At 45.3% G+C, this 19,808-nt stretch overlaps 5 protein-coding genes across 5 annotated transcripts; all 5 read left to right on the plus strand.

Moving 5' to 3' along the window:
• Positions 1-314: 314 nt before the first annotated feature.
• Positions 315-3,928, plus strand: H6S33_001810 (uncharacterized protein; the record flags this gene model as incomplete). The annotated part of the gene is made up of 4 exons (XM_044833178.1): positions 315-499; positions 582-2,930; positions 2,992-3,626; positions 3,687-3,928. 4 exons carry the CDS (start codon positions 315-317, stop codon positions 3,926-3,928), a joined length of 3,411 nt encoding a protein of 1,136 aa, XP_044693871.1.
• Positions 3,929-5,233: 1,305 nt separating this feature from the next.
• Positions 5,234-7,208, plus strand: H6S33_001811 (uncharacterized protein; the record flags this gene model as incomplete). Its single annotated transcript, XM_044833180.1, has 4 exons — positions 5,234-5,315; positions 5,379-6,263; positions 6,326-6,766; positions 6,814-7,208. The coding sequence occupies 4 exons, from the start codon at positions 5,234-5,236 to the stop codon at positions 7,206-7,208; spliced, it is 1,803 nt and encodes a 600-aa protein (XP_044693872.1).
• An 876-nt stretch (positions 7,209-8,084) lies between these two features.
• H6S33_001812 (uncharacterized protein) lies at positions 8,085-9,296 on the plus strand (the record flags this gene model as incomplete). The annotated part of the gene is made up of 3 exons (XM_044833181.1): positions 8,085-8,213; positions 8,275-8,998; positions 9,112-9,296. 3 exons carry the CDS (start codon positions 8,085-8,087, stop codon positions 9,294-9,296), a joined length of 1,038 nt encoding a protein of 345 aa, XP_044693873.1.
• A 2,744-nt stretch (positions 9,297-12,040) lies between these two features.
• H6S33_001813 (uncharacterized protein) lies at positions 12,041-13,178 on the plus strand (the record flags this gene model as incomplete). The annotated part of the gene is made up of 3 exons (XM_044833182.1): positions 12,041-12,199; positions 12,343-12,882; positions 12,945-13,178. 3 exons carry the CDS (start codon positions 12,041-12,043, stop codon positions 13,176-13,178), a joined length of 933 nt encoding a protein of 310 aa, XP_044693874.1.
• Positions 13,179-18,037: 4,859 nt separating this feature from the next.
• On the plus strand, positions 18,038-19,220 carry H6S33_001814 (uncharacterized protein; the record flags this gene model as incomplete). Its single annotated transcript, XM_044833183.1, has 3 exons — positions 18,038-18,384; positions 18,465-19,041; positions 19,071-19,220. The coding sequence occupies 3 exons, from the start codon at positions 18,038-18,040 to the stop codon at positions 19,218-19,220; spliced, it is 1,074 nt and encodes a 357-aa protein (XP_044693875.1).
• Between the last annotated feature and the right edge of the window lie 588 nt (positions 19,221-19,808).

Raw genomic sequence — 19,808 nt, forward strand, 5'->3', positions numbered from 1 at the left:
TGCTTTGCCCTTTGCTACCTACGTCTAGAATTTTATTTTCTGCTGGATCTCACTTTTCCTCCCTTTAATTCTCGCCCTCATCTCATCTCACGAACGTGTCCGATTTACGACTAGCAGCATACTACCCTTACCCTGCTCCTGCTCCTGCGCTCCCTCCTGCACACGCACACGCACGCGCGACTAGTTAGCTCCCCGCCACCCCCCCCGTGTTCCCGGCTAGGTATTGGGGGAAACCATATATATATTAGCAATTTGGGGGGATTTTTTTGTGTTTGAAACACTTTGTTTGGGGAAGTGACGGGAGAAACTAAAACATGGCGACTCCGTACGGCCAGTCAGGGCATCCTGATTTTGCGACTGGTGGGCCTGAGGGCTATGATAACGACCATGACGACAATGACGACCAGAGTGCCCTTGGGGCGCACGGATTGCCCAGTGGGCAGCAGATGAGGCTGCTAGGAAGTCTTGGGGACGAGGAGGATGAGAGTGGTTACGAGGCGTATGTGTTAACCCTCCCCCACCCACCCGCCCACAGCTCAATGAGAACGTCAAATGTTGACTGGTGCTGTAACGTGATATAGTCCGAGTGAACCAGGCAGGTCATACCATCCCAATAACCAGCAGTACCAAGAGCTTGCCCGACAGCACACGCCGCCGCCGCAGGTCAGGAATGTCAATACTGCCATCGGATATGAGTCGACTCAATCGCCAGCCCCGAGCTTTGGGGGGAGCCATACAGCGATTGGATATGATAACACACCGCTCTCGCCAGAGTCACGGTATGGGACACCGGCTTCACACTCGCGCCTTACTTCTACTCCATCACGCCTTTCGGAAAACCGTTCATGGACGCCCTCGAATGTGGGAGCGTGGACATCCAGCCAGCGGGGCGGAGGACCAGGGAGTGTACAGATGGATAGGTCTTCGACTAGAGGCGGCGGTGTCCCCATTGACAGGGCATGGACCCCGAGCCGGAATAGCGGTGTTAGGCAGCTTGATATTCGGCAGGTGGACTACTCGCGCCCGCCGCCCATGAATACGGAGCCTTACGTACCAAGGAGCTTGAATGGGACACCGAGACCGGGGAGCATCATAAGTAGTTACTCGAAGAGAAGCAGAGACAGCCAGCAGACACTGCCTGAGAGTGATTACCCAAGCGGTCAAATGAGGAATTCGTATCAGAGCGAGGAGACAATGATCCCCGTAGGCGATGATATCAGCGATTATCAGTATACAGATCTAGGCGACTCTCAGTACGGCCCCGGGGCTAGTAACGTGAGCGGTTACTCTGATGACCTGAAGCGCGAAATCACAAATTCGTCTTCTGGGGAGGATGGAAGAACCTATACGATGGGTACCGAAAGTGATGGCGGAAAGCTTGCGGCGCAGACTAAGGGTGCGCATTTCGGTCCTGCACCTCATGCACCACAGACGAGGAGAGGTCTTAATCGGCAAGCGCTCATGACAAAGAAACAAGTCAAGCTTATCAACGGAGAGCTTATTCTTGACTGTAAAATTCCAACAATTCTGTACAGTTTCTTGCCCAGGCGGGATGCACAGGAGTTTACGCATATGAGGTATACTGCGGTTACCTGTGACCCGGATGAGTACGCAAATCGTGGATATCTGTTGAGACAGAACATAGACCCGACCAGAAGAGAAACAGAGTTGTTTATCTGTGTTACGATGTATAACGAAAACGAAATCCTATTTACGAGGACCATGCATGGTGTCATGAGGAATATTGCGCATTTCTGTGCCAGAAGTAAGAGTAGAGTTTGGGGAAAGGATGGATGGAAGAAGATTGTGGTATGTATCGTCGCCGATGGACGTAAGAAGGTACACCCGCGTGTACTCGATGCGTTAGCTGCGATGGGCGTGTATCAGGATGGTATTGCAAAGAACTCCGTCAACGGTAGAGAGGTCAAGGCCCACGTTTATGAGTACACAACTCAGGTGTCACTTGATTCAGATCTCAAGTTCAAGGGTGCCGAGAAGGGTATCGTACCGGTGCAAATGGTGTTCTGCCTCAAGGAGAAGAATGCAAAGAAGTTGAATTCTCATCGATGGTTCTTTAATGCTTTCGGAGCTACATTATCCCCTAACGTTTGTATTCTTCTTGATGTTGGAACTCGGCCGGGGAATACCTCGTTGTACCATCTGTGGAAAGCCTTCGATACAGATTCCAACGTTGCTGGTGCGTGTGGCGAGATCAAGGCAATGAAAGGGAAAGGCTGGATGGGACTCTTCAATCCCCTCGTTGCGAGTCAAAATTTCGAGTACAAAATGAGTAATATCCTCGATAAACCTCTCGAGAGTGTTTTTGGATATATTACTGTGCTTCCGGGAGCCCTGTCGGCATATCGCTACCACGCACTTCAGAACGATGAGAATGGACACGGCCCCCTATCACAATATTTCAAGGGAGAAACGCTCCACGGGAAAGATGCGGATGTTTTTACGGCAAACATGTATCTTGCTGAGGACCGTATTCTTTGTTGGGAGTTAGTCGCCAAACGCTCCGAACGATGGGTCCTGAAGTATGTGCGTGCCGCTACCGGAGAGACCGATGTCCCCGACTCTGTCCCTGAGTTCATCTCTCAGCGTCGTCGATGGCTTAACGGAGCTTTCTTCGCAGCCACTTTCTCCCTGGCTCATTTCAAACAGATCTGGTCGACCGATCATACGTACCTCAGAAAGTTTTTGCTGCATATTGAGTTTTTGTACCAGTTCGCCTCGTTGGTGTTTACGTTCTTCTCTTTGGCGAACTTCTATCTCAGTTTCTACTTCATTGCAGGAAGTTTGGCAGACGCAACGATGGATCCATTTGGACATGGTTGGGGGGCAAGAATCTTTGTGTTCTTGAGGTTTGCGTGTGTGTTGCTGATATGCACCCAGTTTATCGTGTGTATGGGGAACCGGCCGCAAGGGTAAGTAAATTATTTTTCCCTGTATCTTTTGAATTATGTTTATACTAACCTTGTGGAATAGAGCAAAACGAATGTTCATGTCCTCAATGGTTGTGTACGCCGTAATCATGGCCTACACAACCTTCTGCGGAATGTATATTGTTATCAAATCTTTTACTGGCGGTGTCGGTGACCAAGTCACTGAAATCGTTCTTGGCGACAATATCTTCACGAACCTTATTGTCTCAGTCGGGTCCACGATGGGTGTTTATTTCCTCATGAGTTTCCTGTACTTGGACCCATGGCACATGTTCACCTCCTCCGCTCAGTACTTCATGATGTTGCCCAGCTACATTTGCACCCTCCAGGTCTATGCTTTCTGTAATACTCATGACGTATCTTGGGGTACCAAGGGTGACAACACAGTTTCCGTCGATCTTGGTGCTGCTGTCGCTTCAAAGGGCGACACTGTCGAGCTTGAAATGCCATCGGAGCAACTCGATATCGATTCTGGGTACGATGACGCACTTCGGAACCTCCGTGACCGCCTTGAAGTTCCCGAAGACGCTGTTTCAGAGGGTCAGATCCAGGAAGATTACTATCGTGCAGTTAGGACATACGTGGTTGTTGTGTGGATGGTTGCGAATGCTATTTTAGCGATGATTGTGACCGAGGCCTATCCCCTTAATGAAATGAGTGGGAACTTTTATCTGAAGTGTAAGTTCTACCTTACCACTCTTTCATCCTTGAGGTTGTTGACTAATTGTTTTTGTATAGTTCTTCTGTGGTCCGTTGCAGCCCTTGCCGTCTTCAGGGCCCTTGGATCAACAACATATCTGATCCTCCAGGGACTCCACCGATTCGTAGAAGGAAGGGTCAAGTTCGACCCTACCCTCATTACGAATAGATTCCAGCCAGCATGGAAACAGTCCTCATCGTCAAAGGTCAAAATAAGCATGCCATGGACTAATAAAAAGTTGGTACTTCCAAGTGTAAGCAACCTTGGGAAATCCGTGTAAAGGAGACGAAATTTTCTTTTATTTATGGCATGTGATAATGGGGATTTACGTCTTTCCTATGTCCTTTATGGTGTATATCTTCTTTATCTTTATGTATATTCTAGCGGGGCTGGGGTGCTCTTTTTTTCTCCTTATTTTCTTCTCTTCTGGGTAGGAGGTTCTGCTTTTTTGTTTGGGAGGCGCGGTAAGTAGGCCTGTAGGATTTTGATACCATGACGAGAATGATGTGCGGATATGTTCCTGTTTGTGTGCTTTAATGTGTTTTGTTATGATACCTACATGTAGGTGTATGAAAAATTATTATTTTTCGAAGCAAGCGAGCAAATAGATTGCATATGCATACTGCGTTGGGTGTGAATTCCCGTAGAGTGAGAATCTGTGATTCCGGGAATTGATGCTTTTATGCCGCTTCTCTCAAAACCCCTGTCGTGCATGCTGCTACAATTGTGCAGGTACGCCTGAAGATATTATTCGTTCGGGGTCCGGTTGACGATTTCGGAATTCATGTATGCCCAAATTCCAATTGTCAAATCCTGGGATTGCTGGATGCTGGATGCTGGATGATGTAGGTTGTCTGCTGCCCTGGTGACTTCTACAAAGCCAATGGGGCCCTTGAGGGGGAGACGAGCTGAGGGGTCATGAGGTCATTATATAGCACCTTGCTAGCGTGTCCTGTCATCTTGACACATGCAGGTGCCTTTCACTCAGTGAATCTGCAAAACCGGGGCCTGGATAAGGTTCCACAGCGTTCTTTAAATATTCCACGAGAGGAAACTATATGCTTCCTACAGGAAATATCTACCGGCCACGAGCACGAGGGACTTTTGGTCGGTGTTCTGTGATCATGATAAGAGACTACATGTACATAATGTAGTAGGTACATGTACATATGTGGCTGATATTTGAGCTTGATGGACAGGTCTGGGCGCACTCTTCTAGCAGAGCTTCGCTACCAAACCTTGGAAGTATTCATAATAATATAGGTAATTTTCTAAGGCGTATGATTTATGTACTTAAGGTACCAATTTATTCACGACAGAGTGATCGTGTTTAAAAGGTTTCTCTCAAACATGTAATTATCTACACAAGGCCAGTGTAAAACCCTAAACCTGAAATGCAGAAGACCTGCATCCATCTGTGTCTTGGCGCGTAAATTAGGTTGCTGTCGAACCCGTGTTCTTGTCTATCCCAACGCGTCGTCGTCGCGAACACCTTTTTCCAAAGACAAGCCCTCACCCATTCCCAAGTCACATACAAGCCCATTGTAGAAACCATTGAAAACCTTACTATAATACACGAAAAAAAATGCCACCTAGGAAGAGAGCCGCGCAAACGCTGAGCGCACATATCGATTCTAGCAGCGATGACGAGGCAGTAATTGAAGAAGGTTCGTGCAAATCCTAGAGCTTCGCTTTCATCAATTGGACGGAAGGCTAATGGCGGGTCATAGCCAAGGTTGTTTCAGTCTCGCAGAAGAAAGCTACGGGGAGGCGTGCTACTGCTACAAGGAAAGCATCAACCACTGTGGCCGAGAAGAAACCTGCCGCTCGCGGAAAAAGAAAGGCGGCAGCTACAGAAGATGAGGAAGAGATAGATGACCCCATCAAAGATGATGGAGCTTTGGATGACACAGTTATTGTCGTTGACGAAGGAAAGAAAAAAGGAGGAAAGGCGCCAGCTAAACCAGCAAAGAAGGAACCTGCTAAGAGAGCAAGAGGGAGAAAGGCTGCTACAGAGGAGCCAGAGCCAGAGGAAGAGGAAGATGAAGAACAACCGGAGTTAATTCAAGAAGAGACCGCGGTTGGCACAACGAAGAGGGGTAAGAAGGCTGCTGCTGAACCTGCTGCTCCGGCGCCAGAAAAGAAGAAGCGCATGTCGAAGAAAGATAAGGAAGCTGCGGATAAAGAGACTGCAGAGGCCCAATTCTCACCGATGGAGCTCGATCCACCCTCTGGCAAAGAAACGGATAATAACCAGGAGCTAGAAGTCGCTCCGACTCCAACCGAAGTACATCGAACCGGGATGAGGAAAGGTAACGGCGGGAAAGGGGCTGTGATGAAGGGGAAGGGGAAAGGAACGAAGTCTGATCACGAGATTGATACTGAGGAGGATGATCTTTCACAAGTTCCGATGAAAGTAACAATCCCGATGGCACCCCCAGGGAGGGGTAATGGAAAGAGGCAAGCTTCCGCCGGAGATGAGAAAGCACTTAGAGATCTCCAAGAGGCATACGAAGAACTCCAAAGCAGATATGATAAACTTCAGGAGGCTAAGGAATCTGAACCTGAACGAGCTTTGAAAGAATTCCGGAAGAATATGAAGGAGAAAGATGAAGGTTTGCATATCTATCTCACATTTAGCCCAATTGCTTCAAAACACTAACAATGGCGTAAATAGAAAGAAATAAGGTCATCTCAAATCTACAAGATGAACTGAAAGCTCAGCAGGCGCTTTTCGGGGAATCAAGAGCTGTCCAGAAGAAACTCATTGCCAAGGAGGCGGAAGTTTCGAAATTGCAAGAAAAGGTTCAGGAATTGAGTAAAAGTCTCCATGATCAGCAGAATGAGAATCAAGTAATTTCAGCAAAGCTCGCGCAGGCTAAACATCAAATTGCGCACCCACAAACTCAGAAGAACAATGCACAAGCTCCCGGAAGCGCTGTTAAGCCCGGTTATCGAGGACCTTTGGGTGCTCCGAAGACCAATCTTAACATGGCGGCAGATGATGCTAAACTCAAGGAGGATCTGTATGCAGATCTTTGTGGTCTGATCATCGTCAATGTCAAAAAGGAAAATGACTGTAATGTTTTTGAATGTCTGCAGACGGGCGTTGACGGATGTATGTTCTCCTCACTGGTATCGTTGATCATGGCTAATTTGAATTAGTGGCTATCCATTTCAAGCTGTCAGTTCCGACCCAAAGCACAAAATCGAAAAAGGCTTCTAATCATGAAAGCAAAACTACCGGTGACATCGATGAGATTGACGACGACGAAGTCCTATTTATCCCGCTGATTGATCAAGTGAGAGACAAGTCCGTCATTGAAATATTGCCTACATATCTTCGTGGTGAAATCTCTTTCCAGAAAGACCACATGACCAAGTTTTACCAAAAGATCAACAGCTTGTTCATGATGAGTATTAGCACGCGAAAACCCCAATCGGATTCTACTGACGAGGAGAGTGACGACGAAGAGGAGGAGGAGGAGGAGGATGAGGATGAGGATGAGACTGAAGAAGACGAGGAAGACGGCGACGAGAAGATGGAAGAAGCAAAGTAGAATTAAATTTTGGAGCAGACTGCATAAAGTGACACTTGCTCTAGCGGGCGAGCTGGCCTTTTTTCTTTTTTTCCCTCAATGCGTGACGTCTTGGTACTCGCACCTTATTGCGAGCCTGAGCATTAACCCGGAATTTGGGATTACATATGTACATGTAATTATGCCTGTAATTAGTTAGTACATGTAGTTTAATTTCTCCATTTACCGCATCAACTCAATTGTATCATACATGCACAATACCCACATATACCTGGTAACTGTCTAACCGTACCTGCATATTTTCTGCGCACTTGTCCGGATTACAGATCCCACCTACGTAGTTACATATAATATACACCCCAATTGCAAAAAAATGTTTCCTCCGCTCAGTGAAAGGTACGTGTGCAGATGTTTCACGTCTAGAATATGTAGCAGGATGACTTCATCCCGGTGACTGGGTCTTTACAAATTTGTAGCCTGCATAAATTTCACGTTAGCCTATCATCATACGCCAGCTTTACGTGAGGCTTACACTTTAGTTTCCCACGCTTCCCAGAATGAGACTTGCAACTGTCTCGAATTTGTCCAATACAACTTCGTCATTGGTTACTGATTTATTTATGTATATACGTATGCAAACATCACAAAAGAATGGTTAGTACACACGCACAAAACGACGTATATGATGGTTACCATAGGGTTACGCAAATAAAATACGATGAGGACAACGGTCGCCATAGGTCTGCCCTAAGCTACGTGTTCAACTATTGGTTCCTATTTAATATCTTGGTGGGGGGGGCCGTTTCTTTTCTTCCTTCGTTATTCGCTTGTCCATTCAATATCCCCCGTCCGATATTCGCTTCTGCACATTTCTTCCAGAAATACCAAAAGTCTAGGATGCCACCACTCAGTTTCAAAGATAGTGCAGGAAAGACATGGGAAACCCGTTTTGAAGAGCAAGAAGCCCTGTCTACTATAAAAGCTATAGAGAAGGAACTCAATGAAGACAAGGAAACTACTATAGTTGTGTGTATCAATTATTACTCCAGACAACGGATATGAAGTCTTACGAGTATAAAATATATAGAAGGAAAAATATGAGAAGCCTATAGAGAAAATGAAAGGGACGAGGGTCGAGCGGTTGAAGAGGCGTGAGAAGAGAAATAAAAAACCGAAGAGAAAGCGACATCCGGCCTTCGGAGAGCATTTGCTGCCCGGCCCTTTGTTCGATGTAATCGGCGCCGGGAAAACCATCTACGACACCGCGACAAATTGGGGTAGTCGAGCTTGGTCGACAGTCGCTGCTTGGGCCCGTCCAGATCCACAACCGTATGCTGATACGGGATTTTACATGGATAACGAGTTCTCAAAATCTACTGAATCCGTGTCCTCCCAAGATTCCTGGTTTGACGACTCCTGGTCAATATCTGAAACTAGGACCCCCTCAGTTTTCGGTGAGTTTGAGGATGGCAACGTTGATTCGTCAGGCGATTCAGCAGAAGACGAGCCCAAATGGTGGAGACGAAAGGCCACCACTATTAATTCAGAGAACCCGATGCCTCTCAACTCTCCAAAGTCGTCTTTCTTTGTGATGACGGAGCCCCAGGAAGTACCGACAGATATGTATGGTACTCAGGAGACCCGTTTGGATCTGCTGAGCCCTAATCCGGCAAGGGACTTTACGAAGCCGGACTGTACCTGGGAATCGTTATTATTGGGCAAAGAGTACCAGCTCTACAACCCGGTGGTCAGGGTCTTCAACGACCCGAAGGATATAATGTCGTCACCGCACGGATATAAGAAACGCTGGGGTATGTACATCCCGACTCCCTGGGTTCTTGCTCTAGCTCCTTGAAAAATCGTGTGTTTTTTTCTTATTTTTTATTTTTTTACTGACATCATTTCTTACGTTCCCGTCGTGCAGCGGCAGATTTTGGAACGCCGTCAAGTATCCACGATCCATTTAGTGGTACTTGGCTGCAGATGTCAATGGTCGCAGTTGGTGGGGTTGCAGTTGTCTTTTTGGGATTGAAGATTTGGAAGCGTAAGGAAGCAAAAGAGGCTAAAAGAGATGTTTACCGAAAAAAGGTGGCCGAGAACTTGGAATGAAAGCCGCAAGGGAGAAAAAATTGAAGAGCTAGCAGGTTATGCAAGACATAACGGCTGTATGTACTTTCTTTTGTTGCAAAACACATGATCCTCTTTTTCCAAATAGAGCATTGTGAAGCGGTACTAGTTCTCCGTCGGTCTTGCACATATTGAATCGAGTGATGATTCATGATACAATACAGATAGCGGTAGATCGATATTGAAATGAGGGGAAATTGAATAGATTTTCTTCCTGAAGAGGTTTAAAGGAATAAATATGTAATGTGCGGCGGCTGCAGTGTTACCTAGATTCGAATTTAAGCTCAATTGGCCTAATGTAAAGTGAGCTCTGAACGAGCGAGAACCCGTGAACCTGTGAAGTTGCACCGCATGCTGCAGGGACAATGAGAGCTTTCTTTTTTCAAGCCAAAAAAGCAAGGGAAAAAAGAAAAAAAGAAACCAGATTTCGCTTGACTCTAACCCCCACTTCCCCGTATTTCTCAAAGGCCCCCCCAAGCCCCCCCACTTTCAGGGTTTTGTTTTCAAACACATGGGAAGTCCACAAACTGCGCCTGTGTGATGTGTTCAAAAACACCACGTCCGACATCACGACGACGAACAACCGGCAGAAAAATATCAACCATACCCGGTGTGCGCACAAATCAAAGCATCTGCTTTGGCGCCCTGCGAACACCGGCAGTAGTATCCTCTTCGGGACCGGGCGTCATTTCGATTAAGGCGTCCTAATGTGCGTTTCGCCAGGTAGGACGAGTAGTCTCGAGGCTACGTCCATGTGCGTACATTATTGACCGCTGATATGCTGCCTGATCAAATTAAAAATGTGCAGTAGATTATGCAGGGCTAGTATTTTTCTCAGTACATAGGCAGTTAGTAGTGATGTCGCTGAGGGCAAATCAAAGGTGCTCCCAACACAACCGTGTCTCTGGTTACTCCGAGTGGTGTCGGTTCTGCAATCTCGATCATGAACCCGACTTTCCGCGATGCGTACGTTCTGAACCATACATTCATTATTATACGCAACCTATCGGTGGAAGCTCAGAGGAGGGTTAAACGCCTTGCTGAAAGTGTATGATAGCGTTATCTTTCCAGTGTGGTTGCCACCGATTGTGATCACTGTGTAACTGAACTGAGGTCGTAAATTCAAGCATATAAATGTGTTTTTTATCGATTTGGTATATATCAACCCTCAATATGGAATGTTGATCTTCTCCCAAAACTTCGATTCCAGGACCAGGGTTCATTCTGAGGTAGTTTGAAAAGCTCGAGAGCACGAGAGTTACAGACAAAGCTCCCAACGCTCCTGCCCCCCCCTTACCAAGCTCTAGAGCTCGAATAAAGCCCTCCAAATATGTATTAGTTCCGGCTCCATTATTCGTTCCCAGCCCAGTCCATCGTATCTTGTGATACAACCCCAGACCTCCTCTCTGGAGTAAGACAAGCGGATGATGGATGACCCTTCCGATTTCTTCCTACCCTATTCATAATTATTCACCAATTGTCGAATACCATCTTCAGACCAAAACTGAACTGCAATATGTATTTCTCTCGAAACGAACACATTTCACGTGGACAATTGGGTCTTGTTTCAAACTTCGAGGTAAAGAAAAAGAGAGAAAAAACGATGGTTTCTTTCCAATTGGAGGCCGGCTCGTTTTTATGTGAAAAAAGATATTACTCCCCCGATTTACGAGCTTATGGAGGCAAAATATGATCCAGACGTGGGTATGGTATATATACAGGCCCGCTAATCAAATCAGAAGGTGCATTGTGAAAAAAGGAAAAAGCAAAACAGTGTTCAACGTGGGTTTTCTCACGATCAGAAAGAGATGAAAATGTGACCGTTACGGCTGCACTTTTCCTGGTTCGACGTTTACCGGAAGGTGCCGATTAAGCACCAGTAAGTAGACGTCGACTCGGTTTACAATCATTGGAGTTCGCTTGTATGCCGAGTCACCTTACCCCAACCTCCATCAATGACGATCTTAGATCGACTCGCAGGCGCACCTGGGTGTCATGGCGCCACGATTGCGTTATTAACTAACCTAATCAGTGACCCCCGGTACTTGCTGGCGGTTTTCAGGCGTGCATCTTGGTGGTGGGGTAAAATTAGAATCTGTTTTCTTACTCCAGCATGCCAGTTACATGCAGTCTCGAACTGGAACTGAAGCTGGAACCACTTGAACACTCTCCCGATAGGAACCAAAGCTGTTGGCCCCGCAAGGCTGGCGGTGATGATGATGGACAAGAGAAGGAGGGAGTAGAAGACGACGATGATGTTGTTTGGCATTCCCTAACCTAGCTGGGAGGGGGTGCGTGGGGGTTGTAAGGAGGGGGAGGGGCATTGTTCTTTAGTTCTAGGCCATGTGTACTTCTTATCCCATCAGTAGGTAGTCACAGCCACTTTTGAAACTAGCTGTTTTTTTTTCTCCCCCTTCCCATCCTTATGACGAGAATTTTCGGCATCTAGAGATGCATGGAACGAGTGTCAGCGTAAATCAGAGACAGTCTGATCTCACCTCCTCAGGAAGGAGGTTCCCTTTATCGACGTTCCTTGCTGCTCGTTCGTTCACCGAAGATATTTCATCTTTATTTATCTTCGTCCCAAATCTCCCTCCCCGATCACCCGCTGACAAAGGCAGCAAACGATTCTTGGTGGTTTTGAATATTACTGTATTGATCTTGTGTTTACGTTTACTCCTTTTCAACAACCTGCAGTTCAAAGATCAAGAAGAAAGCGGAGGACAATGCCATTCTCACACCACAGCCATTCCGGGCAGTTTTGTCAACATGCCAGAAATACGTTGGAGGAAATGATACAGGCAGCTATCGCGAAGGGGATGATAGTATTTTCATTAACTGAACATATGCCGAGAGATTGTTTGGAAGATCTGTACCCGGAGGAGGTGTGTTCTTTTTTTTTTCTTTGCGGATCTTGGGGTTTTTCTCCTGATCCAAAAACCTTGATCTGGAAAGAACCAATGTGGCGTTCTCCAAGCCTCATGCCGTAGATTGTGGTGTGCTGACCGGTGTATCGGGTCGATGGTAGATTGAGGCTCACCTAAATCCGTTTGAGCTCTTCAGAACCTTTGCCGACTATTATGACACTGCCCTCCGCCTCCGGTCTCGATATCAACACATGATCGAGCTCCCCATCGGCTTTGAAGTTGACTATATCAGAGAATCCTCAATCACCCTTATCAATCATCTTCAAAAGCTTTACAAATTTGACTTCTTTATCGGCTCGGTTCATCATGTGAACACTATCCCAATTGACTTCGATAAGCCCATGTATCAGAAGGCCATCGAGGCAGCTGGAGGAACTGAGAAGGACCTATTTGAGGCATACTTTGATGCACAGTATGAGATGCTGAAGGCACTCAAGCCCGCGGTGGTCGGTCACTTTGATCTTATCAGATTGTTCTGTAGCGATCCAGATAAGAAATTGGCCGATTACGGCGGAGACGTTGTGAGGAAGGTTGAGAGGAACGTGGACTTCATTTGTAGCTACGGCGGAATTACAGAGTTAAATTCGTCAAGCATCAGAAAAGGTTGGAAAGAGCCATATCCTAAGAAAGATGTGTGCGAGGTTGGTCTTCTCCTTCTTCAAGCTTAACATGAATCTATGTTTACTGATATCAATCTCTCTAGATCATCATTGCCAAAGGTGGAAGATTCACCTTATCAGATGACAGCCACGCCGTGGATCAAGTCGGGCTAAACTATCACCGGGTCCTAGACTATGTCGAAGACATTGGGTTGAAAGAGGTGCATTATTTGATGAAACTCCCCATGGGTCAGACTCGCATCAACGTGCTGGATGCCTGCGTCGTGAAAACTCTCACACTAGAAGAGCTGAAAAGACACCAGTTTTGGCAGTCATGAGTTCTTGCTGTGCTGTGAAGAGTGCCATGGTCACCTCTTATTCCCGTTTTTTCTCCTCTCTTCATTTTTTTCACTTTTAGATCGTTACTGTTTTTGTTATTTCTGGTTTGTGTTATGGCGTTGTCGGTTGTTTTTTCTGCTTCTGTATTACCATGATTCATGAAAGCAACCCCCAACCATTCTTTCAATACTGCTCTGTTGGATTTTTGTCTTGCGAGGTTTCTAAAGTCATGTATACTCGAGAGTTGTCAGTTTTTCATCAAGTCTCATACATTAAGATAAAGCAAGTGAGTGGACAAGCTTGATTTCATGCCATCCAAAATATACGCGTAAGTTACCCATCGAGAACTTACAGGAATCTAGGCTGCAATCCTTATTGCGATTTGTATACACTGATAAAGTTGGCTTGTCTGTATTCTCCGATAGCCATCCGGTCTAACCATCTATCAGCCCACAAGATAGATAATCCATAGGAAAACCGCAGCCCCAAAACCTCAGTTCTATGTATCTTTACCTTATTGGAGAGGTATAGATCGTACATCGCTCGGGCCTCGTAAGTGACTTATTGAAGTATTGCTTTTTGAATGAATGAGGCATCATCATGCACATCGCAGATCGCCTGTTTCGGATTAGCCGTAGTCGCACAAGAAAGATCAGCACATCGGCCCCACTTCAGCCTTATCGATTACCACCCCCCATGCTTGAAGAAGATATGCATAGCGGTGTTGTACCAGGGTACTTTGTTGTCTGAAGGCTGGTAAGTTGCGGGGAAGGTTTCTGGCAGGGCGTTGCTTGATTAGTTGGTACTCCTTAGGGTATCTTGACAAAAGCAACAACTGCGGCAGATTTTTGGTATATGACCAGACTCTAGCCCGGCCTTTGTCCAGAATAAACACACTGCGCTCAAATAATAACCACGTGAAGCTTTCGGGATATCACATCTGTTCCGTGGGGCGTAGTTTCAGTACTACTCGAGTGCACAGAGAGCTAGCTGTTAGTACATGTAGATGGTCGTTGTATCCACCCAACTACCGTCTGTATGCTTTTTTTTTCCTTTTCTCTCTGACTAGGCTATTCCATTCGGAGACTTTCGTTCGGCGGCTGATAGATTATTCGAGGTGCTATTATAGCTCTATATTGTATCTGAGGTTTCAAGCGGGGGAGGGGAGCAAGTACAGGCCTATAGCTAATGCTAGATGCGCATCACCCGAACTGATTCCAATCATGCAACATCTCAGTTGGCTCTGATAAGAAGCGGATCGAATACTGCAGTATGTATGGTTTGGGTCGATGAGGTTGACGCAGAACGGGTAGGGATGGTTTTTGTGGACCTATGCGAAGCAACACTGGTGGTTCAAATAGTGGTTAGCATTAATGTGGCACAAGATACGCACGAAGCTTGGTACGTGATATCAGTGACTTCCCTGGTTAGCTCGATTATCGATGAGATCTGGATTGGACGTGCGGTTAAATGTTTACGCTTTGACTTTTTATTCCCTATGCCAACGACCGACCTGAAACTGTTCCAATAGTGTTTTCACACACCTGCAGCAGCTGTGTTTGCATCGTGTATTGTCGATTCTAAATACTCACTAGCTCGGGTTATTCTTATCGGACCAGAGGGAGTGGCCCAATGTTTTACCATACCGTTATCTTTATAGGAAGCCGCAGAGCCAGAAGTCCTTCATCCTGCGAGTGATTTATTGTGAAGAAGTGTAACACAAGTGGCGAATGATCGATCTTGAACCTGAAATCTCTTTCGTATCACGGTAAACATGCATCAACAGAAGGATGGCTTGGCAAGAGAGGGCACACCAAAACATCCTACGCCCTGCCGCTAGAAGCCCAACTCTCACCCAACCCTAGTGCCAAGCCGTACCTCTACTCGTATTTTCCTGACGTTTGTAAAAGGAACCACTATTGCATACCATACAGATACGCGCCAAGTCCACAATTTAGTATGGTATGCAATAGCGGTTCCTTTTACAAACGTCAGGAAGATACCAGTACTGGTATATGTAGGTTTAAGAGTAGGGAAAGTGGTCTTATATATGACTACCCGCCGATATTTGATGCAGGTACAGTGCAGCTTCACATCAACCGTGGAACTCCAGGACCTGTCACCTGAAACATGCAACCATCCCGGAAAGCTACATAAATGACTCAGGCAACAGCCGTTTGACGGAGCTATGATTTGACATGATGTGCTTCTCAAAAGTTTAGATATAGACCTTCATCTCGCCAATTCAGCCTGTTAGAAAAGAGTCATTACCAGTACATGTATCAGATGTCAAGTGCTACTAGGGGTGCATGCATTTTGGAGAGCCAGCTGTCATGCCAGTGTCAGATTCATGAATCTGGACAACAAGGTATGTACGCTTGGTATCCATGTCGATCGTTCTCCATCTTCATAGCCCACATCATACCAATAGAGTGCATTATATAATACATACATAAGTACGTACGCATATGCTGAATTATGTAAAGCTTCATGCAACTCTTTCCTTTCAAAAGCCCAACACGTCGTCCATGTATTGCACATATTGTAAGATACATGTATCTTGTATCTTGTCAACAAGGAAATACATCGCTCTTAAGGTTCATTTTTAATGCACTTCCAATTGTAAGCTAAAGACAATCTAGCTTTATACACCGTTATCTATTGTGGCCTGATGTATTCATCTTTCCCGGATCCCAGAATAAAACGATATTCTCATTAGACTGGATTCTTACGTGACTCGACCAAGATCATAGCGGTCAGGCCCTAGATGACTTATTCTATACTATCAGACATCTCAATGGGTGGCACCCAACCCGGGAATGACCCGGGTAGCACCCGGCGGGTATGGTTGGGTACGGCCTCTTTTTCAACGGGTCGGGCCGGGTATGACTTATATTTTGACCCGGGTATACCCAGTTATTTTATGGGTGAGAAAAAGGCACTTCATCACTGAAAAATATATATATATATATTTCAAATCCCCACTGTGGTAATTCTCAAATATCTCCGAAATTACATGAAAGGAATAGTATACCTCCGGATTTATACCCATATATAAAGAGGCGGGCTTATCCGGGTAAAACACCCGTGGGTTGGGCCGGCCGGGTTGGGTACAAATATTCAAAGGTCGGGTCGGGTTGGGTACAGACTCTTTTGATACCCGGGTGTACCCATTGAGATGTCTGTATACTATCATTATTCATGTCACTTCTATAGCTAGAGTTGTTCACGTGACGTGTCTCTAGAGGCAGAGCATCGATTAATCGTCACCTATTGCGCCGGTTTTGATGGAGAAAATAGACGGTAAGATGAAAAGGTAACTGATAGCGCTCCAATTGAAAGCATCCTCACATCTCTTTCTCCTACATTTTGGATTTCTAGTTGGTATGACGACTAGGACACTATTGAGGCTTCTCTGTGGCTGTGATGCGCTGAAAATTTAAACTCGGATAAAGATATACATGGGGGCTAGATTCATGTAGTCGTCCACGCCCGCTATTCCGTGTTCCTCGATAGGTCCGGGGAGTAATCCGACATGGATGGACGATTACAACGTATGGGTCCTTCCAAACTCTGATTTTTAACCACTTTCTTGAAGGTATTCTTATGTCTAGATATTTGATTTAGGAACAGATATACACACACCAATTATATAAATATACTCAGTTTTCGAAATTTCGTACAAATGTGAGAGTACATGCTGGTAAAAGGAAAGAAATTTGATAAAGTCTTAATATAACTGTTAATGATATTAACATGGTAATCCACCTAATTCCCCCCGGCACCATAAACAAGTCTGACCTAAAACTATTAAGAATATTGTTATTAAAATAATGAGTGGCGGATGTTGCGGGATAAAATATTCACGTTCCCTCCAATGTGGGCACCGATCTATAGAGTTAAATTAATAGTAGATTAAACGACTATTATAGCTGGCACTAGAGCCAGAGCACTCAGCTGATTCCCACTAGGCTCTTCAATTGACCCACCCTTGATTTGTTCAATCTTGGGTTAATTCTATGATGGTACGTTGGACATGTTTGGTGAGCAATCATATGTTTGATACGACGTATATATACAATAAATGATCCAATCACCTAGCGAGATGATATCCTCAATTATGTAGTTCATGTACTTAAATGCGAGTATATAAAAAGATTTTAAGTCGATGAGCCATCTTATAAGTATCATTGGGGATTTGATAAATTTAATATTCTTGAAATTAACATGAAGAGTCGAGACGAACTTATAATATAACAACTATCAACGCCATCTCTTGGTTCAGAACAGATCAAACCCTACCATCAAGCTACATGTATTATAATTAAGTAGATACTTTTAGCTTACATATGCTTTTACAAATTCATATTTACGTATTCTCCCCCAGGCCGGCCATTCTTGCAACTCAATCCTAACATGTTCCATCTAAATCTCACTCAAGAATTCGTTTAATTGCCTTAAGGCCTTTAAATTTTAACCGGATTTCTTAATATTGTCATAGACTACGGTCTGCATACAATTAATGAATTGAAAAAAAAAAAAAAAAAAAAAAAAACCGGATTTCTTCTGTATAAGACCTTATTGTGCTTCTCCACCACCTTCCGTTTCTTCATCTTAGTCGAAAGGCTTCATGTACTCAGTCAATCAATCAAGCAAGTAAGCTTTGAATGCAATTAATGAATTAAAAAAAAAAGAAAAAGAAAAGCAAGTAAGCTTCTCCTGTTTCACTTCTTCCGAGTGATGATTCATGATCAATCTGTCAGCCAACTCTCAAGTTACACAAAGCCTAGTTCAGGCGTCAGCTTCCCCTACACCCCTGGCTTACAGCTGGCCACAATTGTACAAAGAAACCACAGAAATGAACCTCGAGCTTGAGAAAAAAATCTGGCCATGGATCCGCGACTGCGCTTACGACATCGGATACACTAAGGACAACGTCTTCGTCGGCCAAGCCATGTTTATCGAGAACTGTATCGCCTCATTCACGGCCGCGTTAAACATGATGATCGACAATGGATTGATCCAGGAGCTACAAAAGGAATGTATAACAAGAGTCTCGAAGGGCGAAAATGGCGGAGAAGCGATAGAGGGGGTGACGGAAATTATATTTCCCCTGGGAAGCATTACATTGAGCTCTCTACAAGCAGAAGCAGAAGCACCTAAGTGTTCCTGCAGTGGTGTGAGCCTGCCGGAAAAGATTGGGAGGTAGCTCTTGCCACATCACTCTCCATTTCAATATATGTTTCTATAACTGTACCTAACCTAGCTCGTTACATATGTCCCAGCGACCCATCAACAGTACGGCGTTATGATTTCAGTAAGATAAACCTAGAACTTCCAGAAATTTGCGAAGTTCCAACACATACGTTCTTTTTCCAACATCAAGTGTTGACATCCGCCCAGAGCACTCTTGAATCTGCATGCTATAGGTTCACCAAGAAGAATTATCCATCGATTCTCACACGTAACAAATGGCGGTGCCCCGAGGCTGGCGAGCTCACAGCGTGGACGAAAGAGTTGATACGAGCGTTCGAAGCTGATCCTGGACCTGCCACCAAAGACTTACATAGCCCGACAAAGTTTCCAAAAGTGCTAAGAGACCTTGCTGAGTTGAGGCATACCACTGTTCATCGACTTGCGGTTTCGGGTGAAAAATTATTGGGTTTGCTTGAGAACGCCTTCAATGCTGTCAAAATGTTCAAAGACAACAAGGCCATAAACGCCATTGCTCTACTTTTTCATGGCCACGGGGATTGCCTAACTTTGGGTCAGAAAATATTGTATTCTAGGGCTAGAATGTTGGAAGAATTGGGAACCGAAAGAAAACGTGCTAAGAAACTGCTGGGAAAATGCGAGTGGCAAGTAAAAAGAACTTTGGCGTGCGAGAATAGAGTTTTAAAGTGGAGGAACGGGGCGGTACGGCGTACGAGAACTTTTTGGAAGACCAGCTGGATTGGATGTGTAAGGGAAGCTCAAGAAAGTCCTTGGAATTTATAGTTTCGGAATTTTGGGAAATGGTGGATGAACAAGTGGTGCAGTAAGTCCCAATGCCCTTTGGATAAATATCTGTGGAGATTTGTATCCACCAATATGGGAATGTTGATACTCACGGGTGATATTCTAAAGGCCGCCCGAAGATGATGAAGTTGGGTGGTAATTCCACAAAACGTCCTTAAGAGACTTACCCACAATCACTTCTCTCCGATCCCCCGACAACACATCTACTCTTCATTTCATAACCTATCTGGACCGGACATGGCCTGCATGTGGGCATAACAACCAGATTTGCACTTTAGTACATGTAGTATGCAGACCCAGTCCAGCGCCAGCCAGGATCCGCGGAAACGCTACGAACTTACGAATAAGGGAAAAGAACAACAGTGAAAATCACCAGCCACGTATTTAGCTAAATTATTCAATCATGATTGTCAATAATCGGTTTACATATTCTCGCCATATTTCAGGACAATATATTTCGGTGTAAAGTACATCTACATGAGATTGGCAAAATAAGGATATATAACAACACTAGCAAAGACGCACGCAAAGTCTTCGGATCCCGTGATTCTTATCCTTAGCCCTCCCACCATGCGCTAGAAAACAGCCTAAACGGGACCCGGGGACTTTGC

Source organism: Morchella sextelata, assembly GCF_020137385.1.
Source record: "Morchella sextelata strain SCLS chromosome Unknown scls_11, whole genome shotgun sequence".
Taxonomy (NCBI): Eukaryota; Fungi; Ascomycota; class Pezizomycetes; order Pezizales; family Morchellaceae; genus Morchella; species Morchella sextelata.